The 18,819-nt window shown below is 39.7% G+C and overlaps 1 protein-coding gene across 1 annotated transcript; it reads left to right on the forward strand.

Moving 5' to 3' along the window:
* Nucleotides 1-724: 724 nt before the first annotated feature.
* LOC133764136 (steroid transmembrane transporter SLC22A24-like) lies at nucleotides 725-3,674 on the forward strand. Its single transcript, XM_062197813.1, has 2 exons — nucleotides 725-1,131; nucleotides 3,567-3,674. The coding sequence occupies exons 1-2, from the start codon at nucleotides 730-732 to the stop codon at nucleotides 3,672-3,674; spliced, it is 510 nt and encodes a 169-aa protein (XP_062053797.1). The 5' UTR covers nucleotides 725-729.
* The last annotated feature ends 15,145 nt before the right edge of the window (nucleotides 3,675-18,819 follow it).

The raw sequence follows: 18,819 nt of genomic DNA on the forward strand, positions 1-18,819 counted from the left end.
TATAGCAATAATAGCAGATAGTTAGTATAAATGCTATTAGAATCACTCAATAAATCTGTTAAAATAAATTGCATAAATGTACAATTTCCATCTTCCTTGCCTCATGTCCTTATTTCAGTATTGCAAAACTCTTAAAGTCAGTGTCACTGGTATTATTTAACTGAAGCAGGAGTTTACCTGCCAAAGGTTATGATTACCAGTGAACATTCCAATTTGCTTTATTTTAACTAAGGATCCTTTCATTAACTTTTATTTGAACTTCAGTTCCTAGAAAAATCCCTGGTCTGTTCTTGGCAGAGGAACATCATCAGGCAGCCCCTTGTGGGTCTCCAACACCCCTTTCTGAAAACAAAGACAAGCCACTGAGAGGGATTATTTTAGGCCATATGGAGACTACATCCATGTGAAACCCACTCAACTCTCATGAAGCTCAAGGCTCAGTGTCATACAGAGAAGTGTTTTGTGCAGGATCAGTTGCCAATAACTAGAAGTCCCATTGCAAAATAATTTCATCTGTGACATTTTTTAACCTCTTGGCTACATAAAAGCAAAGAACTGTGGAAACTCCTGTCTCTGTTCTTCTGCAGTGCTGAGACTGGGCCTATTGAGAAAGTGGGGCCAAGATCAACACAGCACTAGAGGACCTGGTGAAAGGAAACTTTCTCTTCCTCTGAACTTATCTCCATAGAGTCACTGTGCTTCACCTTGGAGATAACCTGCTCAGCCTCAATGGCCTTCGATGTGCTCCTGGAACAAGCTGGAGGTCTGGGGAGATTTCAGATCCTTCAGATTGCTCTCTTTTTTGTCACCAGTATGATAGCATACCCTCATGTTCTGTTGGAGAACTTCACTGCTGCTGTCCCTGGGCATCGCTGCTGGGTCCCCCTCCTGGACAACCACACGGCCTCTGGCAATGACTCTGACATCCTCAGCCAAGACGCCCTCCTGAGAGTCTCCATACCGATAGACTCAAACCTGAGGCCAGAGAAGTGCCGTCGCTTCACCCACCCCCAGTGGCAGCTCCTTCATCTGAACGGGACCTTCCCCAATATAAGTGAGTCAGACACAGAGCCCTGTGTGGATGGCTGGGTGTACGATTGGAGCTCCTTCTCCTCCACCATTGTGACTAAGGTAAGAGTCCTCATTTAAATCTTTATATAGAAGTGATGTGAATTTAAGTTGTTTGGATTTAACAAAAGAATGGACTGAGAATTCTCTACCAACTTATTTTATCAAATGAAGAAAGTCTTCATTCCTTCAGCAGTTAGCAATTGCTTATCTGTACCACAATATCAAGGGTGCTAGTATGGGGTTAATGAATTGAACAAACTATCCCTCAACCTACTACTATATCATATTATCTGGAGATGATAAGCAATTGAAGTGCTACTAGGCTTATGATATGCAAAGTCAGTGCTACTCAGTACTTACTGCAAAACTGATGCACAAAGCAAGTAAAGCAGAACCTATATACATAGGATCCAGACATCAGTCCTGTTGAAGCTCTTTAGCTGATTGGATGAGTGGCCAATACAAATTGCCAACAGATATATGGAGACAAATGGTCAATAGTACTAGTTAGCACAAAAATAAAAATGAAAATCAAAACCACAGTGAGAAATCACCTATCCCGGTTAGAATGGCTATTAGCAAAAAGACACAAAATAACTAATGCTGGCCTGAATGTGGAGGAAGGGGAACTCTTATACACTACTGTTGGGAATGTAAATTAGTACAGCCATTATGGAAAACAGTGTAAGATTTCTTGAAAAACTAGAAAGAGAACTGCCATATGACCTAGCAAACTCACCACTGGGTATATATTCTTTTTTTTTTCATTTATTAAACTTTTATTTAATGAATACAAATTTCCAAAGTACAGCTTATGGGTTACAATGGCTTCCCCCCTCCCATAACTTCCCTCCCACCCGCAACCCTCCCCTTTCCCGCTCCCTCTCCCCTTCCATTCACATCAAGATTCATTTTCAATTCTCTTTATATACAGAAGATCAGTTTAGTATATATTAGGTAAAGATTTCAACAGTTTGCCCCATATAGCAACACAAAGTAAAAAAACTGCCGTCGGAGTACTAGTTATAGCATTAAATAAGAATGTACAGCACATTAAAGACAGAGATCCTACATAATATTTTTTAAAAAATTAATTAATCTTCTATTCAATTTCCAATTTAACACCAGGTTTTTTTTTTCATTTCCAATTATCGTTATATACAGAAGATCAATTACCACTGGGCATGTATTCAAAAGACATGAAATCATTATTCGTTCCACCGTGGTTATTTCTCTTCACTGTAGCCCGGATTTGGAATTGACCATGTTTCTATCATTACATGAATTAATAAAGAAAATATGGGAGCCCACCTTGTGGTTGAGTGGGTTAAGATGCTACCTGCAATGCTGGCTTCCCATGTGAGCATTGATTTCACTTGCATCTGCTCCATTTCTCTGCTAATGCCACTGGGAAAGCAGCAGAAGATGTCCCAAGGGCTTGGGCCCCTGCCGCTCATGTGGGAGACTGATGGGGTTCCCAATCCTGGCTTTGACCTGTCCCAACCTTGGGTGTTATATCCATGTGTGGAGTGAACCAGTAGATGAAAGGTCTTTCTCTGTGTGTGTCCCTCCCCAAGTCTCTGTAACTTTGACTTTCAAGTGTGTTATTAGTTAATATTTTTCAAATGAAATATATATTCACAGTGGAATCTCATTCAGTTATTTAAAAAGAATGAAATCTTGTTATTGGCATCAAACTGGATGGAATTTAAAGACATATACTAAATGAAATAAGTCAGACATAGGGAGACAAATATTACATGTTCTTTCATATATGTGGAAGTTAAAATAAGCCTCAATGTGAACATAGAATGTTGATCACTTGAGGCTGAGAGAAATGTGAGGGACACATTGGACTTTGTATTTTAAGACACAGAAAAAATAAAGAGTGGCTAATGGAGAGTGGCAAATATGTATGATATTAAGAACATTGGAAGCTGGAGAGTGCTACATAGAAACTTCACATAACTCTAAAATTTTAGTTTTTTAATTTTAAAACTTCTAAAATGAAAAGTTTTAAAAGGAAAAACTAAAACATTTTGTAATAGTTAGTATAAACTCTTGAGTGACATGCTAATGACATGATGAAGAAAAAAATAAACCCTTGTATTTGCCTAAGTATTTAAATTTTGGTAACTTAAGTTACTTAAAATTACATTTTGTGTGAATTTAATTTTGGTACCTCACAAATGTGTTGACAGTAATACAGTAAAGGGATTTGGTGCTCTAGGAGAAAAATGACTGAAGTCGCGTACACACATGGTAACATTATCAGAAGGGTAGGAGGTAAAAGAGGCAGTCGCATTTGAATGGTTGATATAAGTTTCAGTATTTCTAGAGTGTGGGCAACCAGAGGGAAGTGACTGTAGATGAAATTGGAGAAGGCAGAACCCCATAGCAGGAGCTCGTGTGTATCATATGGAGGAGTTTGTGGCCAGGCTCCACCAAAGGGCTGAAGCTCTCCTAAAACTCTGCTGCGCTGCCTTCCTCTTCAGTGGGACCTCGTCTGTGAGTCTCAGTCACAAAAATCAGTGGTTCAAACCCTGTTCATGAGTGGGTCGCTGCTGGGAAGTCTGATATTTGGCTATCTTTCAGACAGGTAAGTGTCATCTCACTTTATTTTGGGTTGTTGATCACATGATCCACACATCATTTATTTTAGAAGACTTTGGTAAGCTCACACTGTGCCCTTTATGTTGCGCTACTTACTCACCTTTTGATTTCAAGGAGCTACAAAAATAAGCAGGTTTGCTACATGACCTGGATATTATAATTTGTTATGACAAATAGATTCATTGTGTGCATAATAGGAGACATAAAAAGACATCTAAATAAGATTCAAGCAAGTTTCATGAGTGATTTTCAAAGCATATTGAAGGGTGTGCAATTTCTGAGTTGGAGTGAGTTCAATACAAGGACAGGTACAGAATTTGAGGCATGTTCAAAAGCACAAAATTGTGAAAGAATGTTATTGGCTTTGACAATGATATGAAACACCTGGAACCTGTGAGATCAATGATGATGGACACTTGTAGACTGCCATCAGTTTGTGTCTGCAGCATAGATGCACATGTACAGTGTGTAGTCATTTTTGTAAAATCTCTTGTGAAATAACATGGGGTAGATATGGTGGTAAACCTTACAGAAATAACCTGAGAGCTGATCCTTGTGAAATAGGTACGAGAGGTAATATTTGCCACCATAAAAATGTAAATAATCTTAAGAAATTATGATGACATGGTTTTAGTATAAAAAGTTGGAGATTTCTTGTGTCTTGGATCAGCTTCTCCTGAAGGAGGCAACCATGCCTGTCACTCAGGAAGTCTCTTACTAGATCATTCATAGAACTACAGACACTCATTGCCATCCAGATGTCAAAGGTAAAAGCTATGCCCTTTGAGTTTACACAGTTACATATTACATATATAGAAGTAACTTGCTCCTAGCTTTCTTTTTATATATATATATGTATATAAAGGGAAAATGTTCATATATTTTATATATGCAGTTTTGACAAACATAATGACACCTTCCACATCTTTCCCTCCCTCGTGCCCATCCTTCATCCTTTCTTATTTTTCTTTGAACTTTTTCAATGATGTATTTCAATTTCCTTTATAATTATAGGGTTAATCCTCCACTACATTAAAAAAAAACCTCAAAAGTAGTAAGTAGAAAAACCACTGATCCTCAAATACATAAATAAATCTTTTTAAAAAAGGTCAATTTTGCTCACATACATTGCATTTCTTGTACTCTATATAATAGTTACCACAAATCAGAGAAAACATGACACATGTCTTCTTAAGACTGGCTTATTTCACTAAGCATAATGGTCTCCAATTGCATCGATTTTGTTGTGAAATACAGGATTTCATTCTATTTTATGGCTGAGTAGTATTCAATGGTGTACATTTATCACAATTTCTTCATCCAGTAATTAATTGATGTACATCTGGGTTGATTCCATATCTTAGCTATTATAAATTGTGCTGTTATAAACATGGAATATATAGATTTCATTATCTTTGGGTAAATTCCAAGGAGTAGGGTGGCTGGGTCATATGGTAGATCTATTTTCAGATTTCTGAAGAATCTCCTACTGTCTCCCATAATGGTTGCACTAGTTTACATTGCCACCAACAGTGTATTAGGGTACATTTTCTCCCACATACTCACAAGCACATGTGACTTTTTAATTTTTGGATGATAGATATTCAAACTGGGGTGAGGTGAAACCTCATTATAGTTTTTATTTGCCTTTCTCTCTTGTTTTTTTAACTTTTATTTAATGAATATAAATTTCCAAAGTACAGCCTATGGGCTACAATGGCTTCCCCCCTCCCATAACTTCCCTCCCACCCGCATCCTCTCCTTTCCTGCTCCTTCTCCCCTAATGTTCACATCAAGATTCATTTTCAGATCACTTTATATACAGAAGATCAGTTTAGTATATATGAAGTAAACATTTCAACAGTTCGCCCTCACATAGCAACACAAAGTGAAAAATACTGTTTGAGTACTAGTTATAACATTAAATCACAATGTATAGCACATTAAGGACAAAGATCCTACGTGATTTTTTTTAAGAATTGATTAATTTTCTATGCAATTTCCAATTTAAAACCAAGTTTTTTTCATTGGTAATTATCTTTATGTATAGAAGATCGATTCTGTATATACTAAGTAAAGATTTCATCAGTTTGCACCGACACAGAAACACAAGGTGTAAAAAATACTGTTTCAGTACTAGTTATAGCATTACTTCACATTGGACAACATATTAAGGACAGATCCCACATGAGACATAAGTACACAGTGACTCCTGTTGCTGACTTAACAATTTGACACTCTTGTTTATGGCGTCAGTGATCTCCCTAGCCTCTAGTCATGAGTTGCCAAGGCTATGGAAGCCTTTAGAGTTTGCTGACTTTGATCTTATTCCGATAGGGTCATAGTCAAAGTGGAAGTTCTCTCCTCCCTTCAGAGAAAGGTACCTCCTCCTTTGATGGCCCCGTTCTTTCCACTGGGATCTCACTCACAGAGATCTTTCATTTAGGTCTTCTTTTTTTTCTTTTCCATGGTATCTTGGCTTTCCATGCCTACTATACTCTCATGAGCTCTTCAGCCAGATCCGAATGCCTTAAGGGCTGATTCTGAGGCCAGAGTGTTGTTTAGGACATCTGCCATTCTATGAGTCTGCTGTGTCTCCCACTTCCCGTGTTGGATGTTTTTTCCCTTTTTGATTCTATCAGTATTAGCAGACACTAGTCTTGTTTGTGTGATCCCTTTGACTCTTAGACCTATCAGTGTGATCAATTGTGAATTGAAGATGATCACTTGGACTAGTGAGATGGCATTGGTACATGCCACTTTAATGGGATTGTATTGGAATCCCCTGGCACGTTTCTAACTCTATCACTTGGGGCAAGTCCGATTGAGCATGCCCCAAATTGTACGTCTCATCCCTCTCTTTTTCCCACTCTTATATTTAACAGGGATCACTTTTCAGTTAAAATTTAAACACCTAGGAATAACTGTGTGTTAATTACAGAGTTGAACCACTAGTACTAGAACAACAACAAATACTAAAAAGGATAAAGTATTACATTGTACATCAACAGTCAGGACAAGAGCTGATCAGGTCATTGTTTCATATAGTGTCCATTTCACTTCCACTGGTTTCCCCTTTGGTGCTCAGTTAGTTGTCGCTGATCAGGGAAAAAAATGATATTTGTCTCTTTGGGACTGGCTTAATTCTCTCAGCATGATGTTTTCCAGATTCCTCCATCTTGTTGCAAATGACTGGATTTCATTGTTTTTCACTGCTGCATAGTAGTCTATAGAGTACATGTCCCATAACTTCTTTATCCAGTCTATGGTTGATGGGCATTTGGGTTGGTTCCAGGTCTTAGCTATTGTGAATTGAGCTGCAATAAACATTAATGTGCAGATGGCTTTTTTGTTTGCCAAATTAATTTCCTTTGGGTAAATTCCAAGGAGTGGGATGGCTTGGTTGTATGGTAGGGTTATGTTCATGTTTCTGAGGAATCTCCAGACTGACTTCCATAGTGGCTTAACCAGTTTGCATTCCCACCAACAGTGGGTTAGTGTCCCTTTTTCCCCACATCCTCTCCAGCATCTATTGTTGGTAGATTTCTGAATGTGAGCCATTCTCACTGGGGTGAGGTGAAACCTCATTGTGGTTTTGATTTGCATTTCTCTGATGGCTAGTGATCTTGAACATTTTTTCATGTGTCTGTTGGCCATTTGGATTTCCTCTTTCGAAAAATGGCTATTGAGGTCCTTGGCCCATCTCTGAAGTGGGTTATTTGTTTTGATGTGGAGTTTCTTGATTATTTGTAGATTCTGGTTATCAACCCTTTATCTGTTGCATAGTTTGCAAATATTTTATTTTTCCCATTCTGTTGGTTTCCTATTCACTTTCCTGACTGTTTTTTTTTTTTGAAGTACAGAAACTTCTCAATTTGATGCAATCCCAATAGTTAATTTTGGCTTTGACTGCCTGTGCTCCTGGGGTCTTTTCCAAGAAGTCTTTGCCTGTACGTATATCTTGCAGGGTTTCTCCAATGCTCTCTAATAATTTGATGGTTTTGGGTCATAGATTTAAGTCTTTAATCCATGTTGAGTGAATTTTTGTGTAGGGTGAAAGGTAGGGATCTTGCTTCATGATTCTGCACGTGGAAATCCATTTTTTCCAGCACAATTTATTAAATATACAGTCCTTTCTCCAGGGATTGGTTTTGGATCCTTGATATCATATAAGTTGGCTGTAGATGTTTGGATTGATTTCTGGTGTTTCTATTCTGTTCCATTGGTCTATCCATCTGTTTCTGTACCAGTACCACGCTGTTTTGATAACAACTGCCCTGTAGTATGTCCTGAAATCTGGTATTGTGATGCCTCGGCTTTGTTTTTGTTGTACAAGATTACTTTAGCAATTCGAGGTCTCCTGTGTCTCCATATGAATTTCAGCATCATTTTTTCCAGATCTGAGAAGAATGTCTTTGGTATTTTGATTGGTATTTCATTGAATCTGTATATTGCTTTTGGGAGAATGGGCATTTTGATGATATTGATTCTTCCAATCCATGAGCATGGAAGATGTTTCCATTTTTTGGTATCCTCTTCTATTTCTTTCTCTAAGGTTTTGTAGTTTTCATCGTAGAGATCTTTAACGTCCTTGGTTAAGTTGATTCCAAGGTATTTGATTGTTTTTGTAGCTATTGTGAATGGGATTGATCTTAGAAGTTCTTTCTCAGCCGTGGCATTACCTGTGTATACACAGGCTGTTGATTTTTGTGCATTGATTTTATATCCCGGTACTTTTCCAAACTCTTCTATGAATTCCAATAGTCTCTTAGTAGAGTTCTTTGGATCCCGTAAATACAGAATCATAAATCTGCAAAGAGGGATAGTTTGAGTTCTTCCTTCCCAATTTGTATCCCTTTAATTTCTTTTTCTTGACTAATAGCTCTGGCCAAAACTTCCAGAACTATATTGAATAGCAGTGGTGAGAGAGGGCATCCCTGTCTGGTACCAGATCTCAGCGGAAATGCTTCCAACTTTTCCCCATTCAACAGGATGTTGGCCGTGGGTTTTTCATAAATTGCTTTGATTGTGTTGAGGAATGTTCCTTCCATACCCAGTTTGCTTAGGTTTTTCATCATGAAAGGGTGTTGTATTTTATCAAATGCTTTCTCTGTGTCTATTGAGAGAATCATATGGTTTTTCTTCTGCAGTCTGTTAATGTGGTGTATCACGTTGATTGTTTTGCGAACATTGAACCATCCCTGCATACCAGGAATAAATCCCACTTAGTCTGGGTGGATGATCTTTCTGATGTGTTGTTGCATTCTATTGGCCAGAATTTTATTGAGTATTTTTGCATCTATGTTCATCAGGGATATTGGTCTGTAGTTCTCTTTCTTTTTTTATTTTTTTCATTTATTAAACTTTTATTTAATGAATATAAATTTCCAAAGTGCAGCCTATGGGCTACAATGGCTTCCCCCCTCCCATAACTTCCCTCCCACCCGCAACCCTCCCCTTTCCCGCTCCCTCTCCCCTTCCATTCACATCAAGATTCATTTTCAATTCTCTTTATATACAGAAGATCAGTTTAGTATATATTAGGTAAAGATTTCAACAGTTTGCCCCCATATAGCAACACAAAGTGAAAAAACTGCCGTCGGAGTACTAGTTATAGCATTAAATAACAGTGTACAGCACATTAAAGACAGAGATCCTACATAATTTTTTTTAATTAAACTTTTATTTAATGAATATAAATTTCCAAAGTACAGCTTATGGGTTACAATGGCTTCCCCCTTCCCATAACTTCCCATCCACCCGCAACCCTCCCCTTTCCCGCTCCCTCTCCCCTTCCATTCACATCAAGATTCATTTTCAATTCTCTTTATATACAGAAGATCAGTTTAGTATATGTTAGGTAAAGATTTCAACAGTTTGCCCCGATATAGCAACAGAAAGTGAAAAAATACCATTGGAGTATTAGTTATAGAATTAAATAACAGTGTACTGCATCTTATTCCGGCTTAGAAATTAAGGTGATGCTGGATTCATAAAATGAATTTGGGAAGAATCCCTCTTTTTCAATTGTTCTGAATTGTTTGAGAAGAATTGGAGTTAGTTCTTCTTTAAGTGTCTGGTAGAATTCAGCAGTGAATCCTTCTGGTCCTGGGCTTTTCTTTGTTGGGAGGGCCTTTATTACTGTTTCAATTTCTGTGTCAGTTATGGGTCTGTTTAGGTTTTCTCTGTCTTCCTGGCTCAATTTAGATAGGTTGTATGTGTCCAGGAATCTGTCCATTTCTGATAGATTTACCTGTTTGCTGGCATACAACTCCTTGTAGTAATTTCTGATGATTCTTTTTTATTTTTGTGGTGTCTGTTGTTACGTTTCCATTTTCTTCTCTGATCCTATTGATTTGGGTCTTTTCTCTTCTTTTTTTAGTTAGTTGGGCCAATGGGGTGTCAATTTTGTTTATTTTTTCAAAAACCCAGCTCCTTGTTTGGCTGATTTTTTGTAATTTTTTTTTTATTCAATCCTATTCATTTCTTCTTTGATTTTAATTATTTCTCTTCTCCTACTGGGTTTGGGTTTGGTTTGCTGCAGATTTTCTACATCTTTGAGATGACTGAAAGCATCATCTATTTGGTGCCTTTCCAATTTCTTGATGTAGGCACCTATTGATAGGAACTTTCCTCTTAACACTGCTTTTGTTCTATCCCATAGGTTTTTGTATGATGTGTTGTTATCCTCATTTACTTCCAGAAAATTTTTGATTACTCTTTTAATTTCTTCTATGACCCATTGTTTATTCAGGAGCATGTTGTTCAATCTCCATGTGTTTGCATATGCTCTAGGGATTCCCGAGTTGCTAATTTCCAACTTCATTCCTTTATGGTTTGAGAAGCTGCATGGTATGATTCTAATTCTCTTGAATTTGCTGAGACTTGCTTTATGGCCTAGTATGTGGTCAATCCTAGAGAAGGTTCCATGTACTGCTGAGAAGAATGTAAAGTCTTTAGATGTAGGATGAAAAGTTCTGTAGATATCTGTTAGGTCCATTTGGGCTATAGTGTCATTTAAATCTACTGTCTCCTTGTTGATCTTCTGTCCTGTTGATCTGTCTATCTCTGAGAGTGGAGTATTGAAGTCCCCCAGTACTATTGTATTGGGGTCTAAGTCTCCCTTTAAGTCCCTTAACCGGCGCTGTGGCTCAGTGGGTTAATGCCCTGGCCTGAAGCACCTGCAGCCCATATGGGCACTGGTTCTAGTCCTGGCTGCTCCTCTTCCATTCCAGCTCTCTGCTGTGGCCCAGGATAGCAGTAGAAGATGGCCCAAGTCCTTGGGCCCCTTCACCTGCGTGGGAGACCCAGAAGAAGCTCCTGGCTCCTGGCTTCAGATCAGCGCATCTCTGGTGCTCTGGCTATTTTCAAAAAAAAAATTAAAAAACACAAATAAGTCTTTTAAATAAACCAGTGCCTTGTAATTAGGTGCATATACATTGATAATCGTTATATCTTCCGGTGGAATGGATCCCTTAATCATTATATAATGCCCCTGTTTGTCTCTCCTAATAGTTCTTGTGGTAAAATTTATGTTATCCGATATTAAGATGGCTATGCCCGCTCTTTTTTGATTTCTGTTGGCATGGTATATCTTTTTCCAGCCTTTCACTTTCAGTCTGGATGCATCTTTGTTAGAAAGATGTGTTTCTTGTAGTAAGCAAAAAGATGGTTTTTGTTCCTTAACCCAGTCAGCCAATCTGTGTCTTTTAACTGGATAGTTCAGTCCTTTATCGTTCAATGTGACTATTGAGAAGGAGTAACTTTGCCCTGTCATTTGCCAAAGATATTTTCTAATATATGGTTTGAGACTCCTGTGATCTTTTGCTGTGAGGTTTCCTTCCTTTACCTTCTTTCATGTTGATGACCGTGTTTCTGTGTTTGTGTGTATAACACATCTTTAAGCATCTTTTGCAGGGCTGGACAAGTGGCGACAAATTCTTTCAATTTCTGTTTGCTGTGAAAAGTCTTAATTTCACCTTCATTCACAAATGAGAACTTTGCAGGATATCATATTCTGGGCTGGCAGTTTTTCTCTCTTAGTACCTGGGCTATATCTCGCCATTCTCTCCTAGAATGTATGGTTTCTGCTGAGAAGTCAGCTGTGAGTCTAATTGGAGATCCTCTGAGAGTAATCTGGCGTTTCTCTCTTGCACATTTTAGGATCTTTCTGTTTCACTGTGGTGAGTTTCATTACGACGTGTCGTGGTGAGGATCTCTTTGGTCATGTTTATTAGGGGTTCTGTGAGCTTCCTGTACTAGGATGTCTCTGTCCTTCTCCAAACCTGGGAAATTTTCTGCTAGTATCTCACTAAAAAGGCCTTCTAATCCTTTCTCTCTCTCCATGCCTTCAGGAACTCCTAGAACACGACTGTTGGGTTTTTAATAGTATCTTGTAGATTCCCAACAATATTTTGAGGGGAAAACAAAGATGTTTTTATTTGATATTTTCCTCCCTTTCAATTCCTGGGTTATGAAATCTCCCATATATCTTCGATGGGCCCGAACCTAAAAGTCAAGCATAAATCCTCACTTAATGGACTTCAGCAACTATGCGGCCAAATCAATTGGCCAAAGCCCTTCCTTCCCCTAACACCTGCAGAACTTAGACCACTATTCAATTTACTGACTAAGGGGAACAGCCCTTCCTCAAAAATCACAATGACATTAGCAGCTGAATCCAATATAGATATCAACACCCAGTTGTCAAATTTAAAAACCTTTATATGACCCTTGAGTGCCTCTATTTGCCATAACCATATCTACCCTCAAGGCCCCCTTAGGTAGGAGTTATTTGGCAACAACACGGACCACTTTTTTGGGCGCACATAGCCTGGAGTGAGTGTCATAAATAGTTAACAAAGTAGATGCCTTCCTTATGATGGGACTTAAATTAAGATATTATGCCAATAAGATATTTAACACAGAGGCAGACATAGTGGTCCTACCCCTATCACAATTAGAACTGTCCACATTGATGCAGAATAGCACACTCTTTCAAACTTTAATGATAAATTTCCCAGGACAGGTTGAGAATCATCTGCCAGTGGACAGGCTACTCCAGATGTTACAAACCTTAGAAATATACTATCCAAAACATGCTTTCCCTGCTAATCAACCTATACACATGGCACCATGTGCGTTTATGGGGGCCAACAGTCACTGTTTGGAATAGTGATCAAGTCAAATACTCAACAGAAAAAGATAAGATCCATGTAGATCCCCATGGGGGATCAGTACAGTTGGGAGAAATAAGGGCAATAGTCAAGGTACTACTCATTAGCCAGGATAGGCCGATAAATATATTTTTGGACAGCAAATACTCAGTACAGGTAGCAAAGATGATCCCTTTTGCATTCTTTAACCTGACTAATAAGCCAGTTGACCAGATGTTCACAACACTTAAAGAGCTAACTGAGAATAGAAAACACCCATGGTATATCTCACGTACTGGGTTACCTGGCTTTATTTTCCATGGCAATGAAAAGGTTCATCGTCTTATTTCCTGCAACACAGCTTCCATCGGACACCTAGAACAAGCCTGTATTCTACACCAACTATTTAATATGCCAGCAAGCAACATAAAATTGCTTTTCCCAGAGCTAACAATGAGCCAATGCAAACATCTAGTGTGCTCTTGCAAGAATTGCGTGCCCCTCACCCACTGTAACAAGGAGGAGTGAACCCTCAAGGCCTTTCTCCTCGTAAGCCCTGGCAAGTGGACGTCACTCATGTTAATTCCTTTGGTAAACTTAAGTTTGTCCATGTGGTGGTAGATACTTATTCAAAGGCTGTATTCACAACAGCCCAATCCGGAGAAAAAGCTAGTATTGTGGTAAAGGTGGTTAAGTCAGCCATGCTGGTCCTCGGTGTCCTTTGGGCCATAAAGACTGATAATGGGCCAGCATATACATCACAGGAATTTAATTCTTTCCTGAGGTCCTGGAACATACAGTCTGCCACAGGTATCCCATACAATGCACAGAGACATGCAGTCATTGAAAGAAATCATAGGATGATTAAAGACCTCTTAGACAGAAAAACAATCATATGCCCCCAGACCTACAGCTTGCTTTGAAGTCCTTTTCATTATCAGTTTTCTTACTTTTTATTCTCAGGGAGTCATCCCAGCTTATAAACACCGGGGATTCTTTCCATCCCAGACCCCAGCCCCTGTGGTTGGGTGGAAAAAAACCCTTAAAGGAGAATGGAAGGGACCACACCCTCTGGTAACCAAGGTCCTAGGATATGCTTGTGTCTTTCTAGAAAATGCAGGACAGCCCATTTGAGTACCAGCCAGACACATCAAGCCTGCAACTGACAGCCAATCAGAACCAGCAAACAAGACTGAGAGTCTGCCTTGTTAGCGGTTGCACCTGCTACTGATTGTCAAGCTGCTGCCTTATTCTGCCCTGAGGAACTGCCCATAGCCACATCCGTTACTGCTTTATTCCTCACTTAGCTCTGGTAATCCACTCAAATGGCCCACAGCCTGTGTGCAGTCACGCCATTCATGATTACCATTGTTTCTCATTCCTACCCCCATCTGAGCAAGCACTCCTGTGGTCACCAGCTTTGAGGGCTGGTTAGTCAATGACAGGTAAGATCTCCTGGGGGACAACCTAAGACAGGCACAGCCATGTATGGAGACCACATGGAAATGAGCTCAAAAATGGTATGGTCAAGAATCATGCCTCACATTGCTCAAAAATAAACAAAAAAGGGGAAATGTGGTGGAATGAGAAGGCCATGCCAAGCCCAGTTTGTAAGAGCTTCACGCTTTGCTTCCTGGCTCATGATCAGCACTCATTGTACCTTGCCAGCCTCATCCAGCTGCCAGATTAAAGCATCCTCCTGGCAAGCAAGCATCAGTTACTCAGGAATGGTTTTGGAACCCACCTGGCAATGGAGCCTGCCTGGCAACAGGCAGTGATTGGTTAGGGCATAGACCGCCCCTTGACTGGATTGGTTGCCTCGGCTATATAAGCTGCTGTACCAACTGAAAAAAATGAGTCTGCGGGCTGCTCCCCTCTGGCCTGCTTTCACTTCACTCCTGGTGTCTGTGTGGTGATTCTGTGCCTCTTGCTCCCACCATGCTCCTCCTCTCAGAACAAATCCACAGAAACAATGTGGAATTTGTCTTTCCATGCCTTGCAAAGACTAAGGTCACAAGATTTTTTTCCTATGCTTTCTTCTAGTAGTCTTATCATTTCTCATCTTCTAAATCTCTGATTAGTCAGCTTTTCATTACTTTAACTAAAATAGGATATTCTTGGGAAAGAAAAGGTTTGTGTCTGTGTACAGTCCAGGTTCAGGAGTTTCCTTTAATCTGCAGCTGGATGAGGCCAGCAAGGCACAGTGAGTGCTGATGGTGAGCCAGGAAGCAGAGCAAGAAGCTCGGCTGAACTGGGCTTAAATAGCCAAGCCTTTCATGAGAACCATCTGCTGAGGGCAAGCCCCCAGTAACTAAAGACCTCCTGCCAGAAGCACCTCTCAGATGCCATAATTAGACCAAGTGTCCACCCTTAATCCAGCAGTGGTTAACTTAAGACTTCCTTGTTTAGGGGTGGGCATTGTGGCACAGAGGTCTAAGCCACCACTTGGGACACCCACATGACATATCAGAATGTCTGGTTCAAATCTTTTCTGCTGTTTCTGATTCAGCTTCCTGTTGATGCACCTGCGATGGCAGAGAACGATGGCCAAGTATTTAGGTTCCTACCACCCATTTAAGAGACCGAGATGGAGCTCCTGGCTCCTGGCTTAGGCCTGGCCTCCTCCTGACTGATGTGGGCATTGGGGAAAGAGAACTAGTGGATGAAAGATCCCTTTCTGATTCTCTCTTTCTCTCTGTCACTCTGCCTTTCCAATAAATAAGCTTTTACAGTTTAAAAGTGTGCATGAGTTTGTGGAGCCAAGTTCTGCTTAATCCATAACAATTTCGAATTAATTTTGAATTTTTTATATGGTAAGTAAATTTTCTATCCTTTTGTCTTTCTCAACTCCCTTGTTGACTTGAATGATATATTTTTCCTCTTTTGGTTTTGGCCCATAAATCTTTATGCTTTATTCCTTCTTTTTCATTTCTTCTTCTCTATTTTTTTTTTATAGATTTTTATTTATTTGAAAGGCAGAGTACAGAGAGAGGTAGAGATAGAGATATTTTCCATCTGCTGGTTCACTTCCCAAGTGGCCACAATGACCGGGGCTGGGCCAGGCTAAAGCCAGGAGCCAGGAGCTTCTTCTGGGTCTCCTACATGGGTGCAGAAGCCCAAGGACTTGGACCATCCTCCACTGTTTTCCCAGAAGTGGAGCAGCTGAGACTTGAACTGGTGCCCATATTGGATGCTAGTACTGCAGGCTGGGGCTTTAACCTGCTGCTCCACAGTGTTGCCCCCATCTCTGTGATTTTTAAAAAGCCTGTCTTTAGTTCCATAGATTCTTCTTGATCAGCTCTGCTGTTGACAGTCTGTATTGTATTTTTTTGTTTTTTTTTCAACTCCAGAATATCTGTGTTGCTATTATTATTATTTCAATTTATCTGATAAATTTCTGAATAATTTCCCTGTGTTTTCTTTAAGTTTATTGCTTCCTTAAAACAGCTACTTTGAATTCTTTGCATGACATTCACACATCTGCATTCTCTTAGGAATAGTCACTGGCAATTTGTCCCTTTATTGACCTTATATTTCTCTTTTCTTGATGTTTGCAGGTATGTATTTGTGTCTGCTCATTGAAGAATTCATTGGGGACTTGTTCTTGATTCTCAGACTGGCACTTTCTGAGTACTCATCCTTCTTTAAAAATTTTCAGAAACTCTTGACAACTTGACTTATATTCCATAAACCTGTGACTGCTACAGCTGTTTCTGTATTAGATGGACCCTAAGTCATGTTATCTACAAACATTACAGGATTTTAAAAGTTAGTGTGGATCCCAACATAGGTGGACCTGTGGAACACCCAAGGAGAGAATCTGGACAGTGTGGGAAAACTGGCTAGAGATCCAATCCTAGAAGCCGATCCTGGTGGCATAGACAGGTGCACTTCCTCTTAGATGTGTGAGTTTCCCAATTGCAGTGAGAGAAGCCGGAGCTGGGACCAAGCCCCCTCAGGGTCTGCTGTGAGATGGAGGCTGGCTAGTCCATCACAGGGTCTCATGCAAATAGGTAACTCCTAGCCTGTAAGGTATAACCAAGTCTCCTTCCAAGATACAAACAAGTCCTTGTGTAGATAGTACTAAGCAGAGACCATGACTAGACAGGACTGGAGCTGAGTCACAGAGCAACTTCAAGGTCCACGGCCAAGACTGCCAGGGAGACAGGCCTCTCTACCAATGCATTTGTATGCTTGATTTGCCCTGGACCCTTTCACAACTGGCTTTAACTTCAGGCACAGGAACAAATGGAGCTATAATCACACACTTTGGTGGAGGACCCAGGAGCATGATCCGTGGGTCAGACATCTGCATGCAGGTTTGTACTCTCAAATAATCCTCCTATGTCTTGGTTTCTGCCAAGGTTCCACAGCCTCCTACCTAAATCTCAAGACTCCTACAAAGCAGCAGACTATGGATAGGTGCATAGTTCTTGTTGTGATGGAATATATGCTACTTACCTCCACCACCTTACTTTGCCACTCTTTGCTTCTTCATAACAGGCCTCTAATATTTAAACAGCAGTCCTTTTGTACTTTCAGGAATTCTTGTGAGGAATTGTGAACAGTTACACATCTAATAGTGTCTACATTATCATCAACATGATGGCTAGGACCAGGAAACTGGTGCAAGGAACAAAAGAGTGGAATGCAAATGCAGGTTTCCTCTACTCTTTCTTTGTGTTTGTAATTGAGATGCTTATTGGGATTATTATAGATTCACCTACAGTTGTAAGAAGTCACACAGGAAGAAACCATATACACATCACCCATGTTTCCCTGAATAACATTATTTTATAAAACTATAGTAGAGCCGATGCCGCGGCTCAATAGGCTAATCCTCTGCCTTGTGGCGCCGGCACACCGGGTTCTAGTCCCGGTCGGGGTGCCGGATTCTGTCCCGGTTGCCCCTCTTCCAGGCCAGCTCTCTGCTGTGGCCCGGGAGTGCAGTGGAGGATGGCCCAAGTGCTTGGGTCCTGCACCCCATGGGAGACCAGGAGAAGCACCTGGCTCCTGCCATCGGATCAGCGCGGTGCACCGGCTGCAGCGCGCAAGCCGTGGCGGCCATTGGAGGGTGAACCAACGGCAAAAGGAAGACCTTTCTCTCTGTCTCTCTCTCTCACTGTCCACTCTGCCTGTCAAAAAATTAAAAAAAAACTATAGTAGAATATTGTACCAATATTAAGAACTTGGAATAGTACAATACTAGGGTACTGATATTGATACAATCCACTGATCTCACTCATATTTCCCTACTTGGTTTTACCTGTAAGTATATTTGTTACTATACAATTTTACCATGTGTGTAACATAGCATTCCTACTAATACACTCAAGGCGGTGAACCATTTCATCTCCACAGATATCCCCCTTATTTTCCTATTAAGAGAATATGTGTATTATTTTAAGATTGCTTTTTTTCACTAAGCAAAATTCCACAGATATTTGTCCATGCTGCTGTGTGTACCAATACATCCTTTTTATTGATGAACAATATTCCATAGAATATATATGCCATAGTTTGCTTAACCATTCACCAGGTGTAGAGTAGTATCTCTGTACTTTAGTTTTGACTTGTATTTCTCTAAAGGCTATTGATTTTGAAAACATTTTTTGTGATGTATTTTATACGTGTATCTGTGTTTTGGTTACATGTCTTTATTTTCTAATTGTGCATTTTTAAATGTAAATATTCAATTTCTTTATATATTACACATATTAGTCCTTTGACATTTCTGTTTTTTCCAAATACTTTCTCCTTGATTCTTTTTATCACTCTCTGGATAAAAAAAAAAACTTCCCTGTATGTTTCTTTATGGATTTTTATCACATTTTTCCTGAATCATGCTTTTGTTGTTGAATCTAAGAATTTTTTGCCTTAGTTATGGATACCAAAGATTTTCTTCTCTGCTTTCTAAAATTTTCTTGTACAATACTTTGCATTTAAGAATATAATCCATTTTGAGTTATTTTTTATATAA

This window comes from Lepus europaeus, chromosome 7, assembly GCF_033115175.1.
Source record: "Lepus europaeus isolate LE1 chromosome 7, mLepTim1.pri, whole genome shotgun sequence".
NCBI lineage: Eukaryota > Metazoa > Chordata > Mammalia > Lagomorpha > Leporidae > Lepus > Lepus europaeus.

Excerpts from the sequence above, each read along its gene's own strand:
- LOC133764136 (XM_062197813.1), top strand. The coding sequence starts at position 730 with ATGGCCTTCGATGTGCTCCTGGAACAAGCTGGAGGTCTGGGGAGATTT. Across the intron at positions 1,132-3,566 it reads CCTCCACCATTGTGACTAAG|TGGGACCTCGTCTGTGAGTC; the intron begins GTAAGAGTCCTC and ends CTTCCTCTTCAG.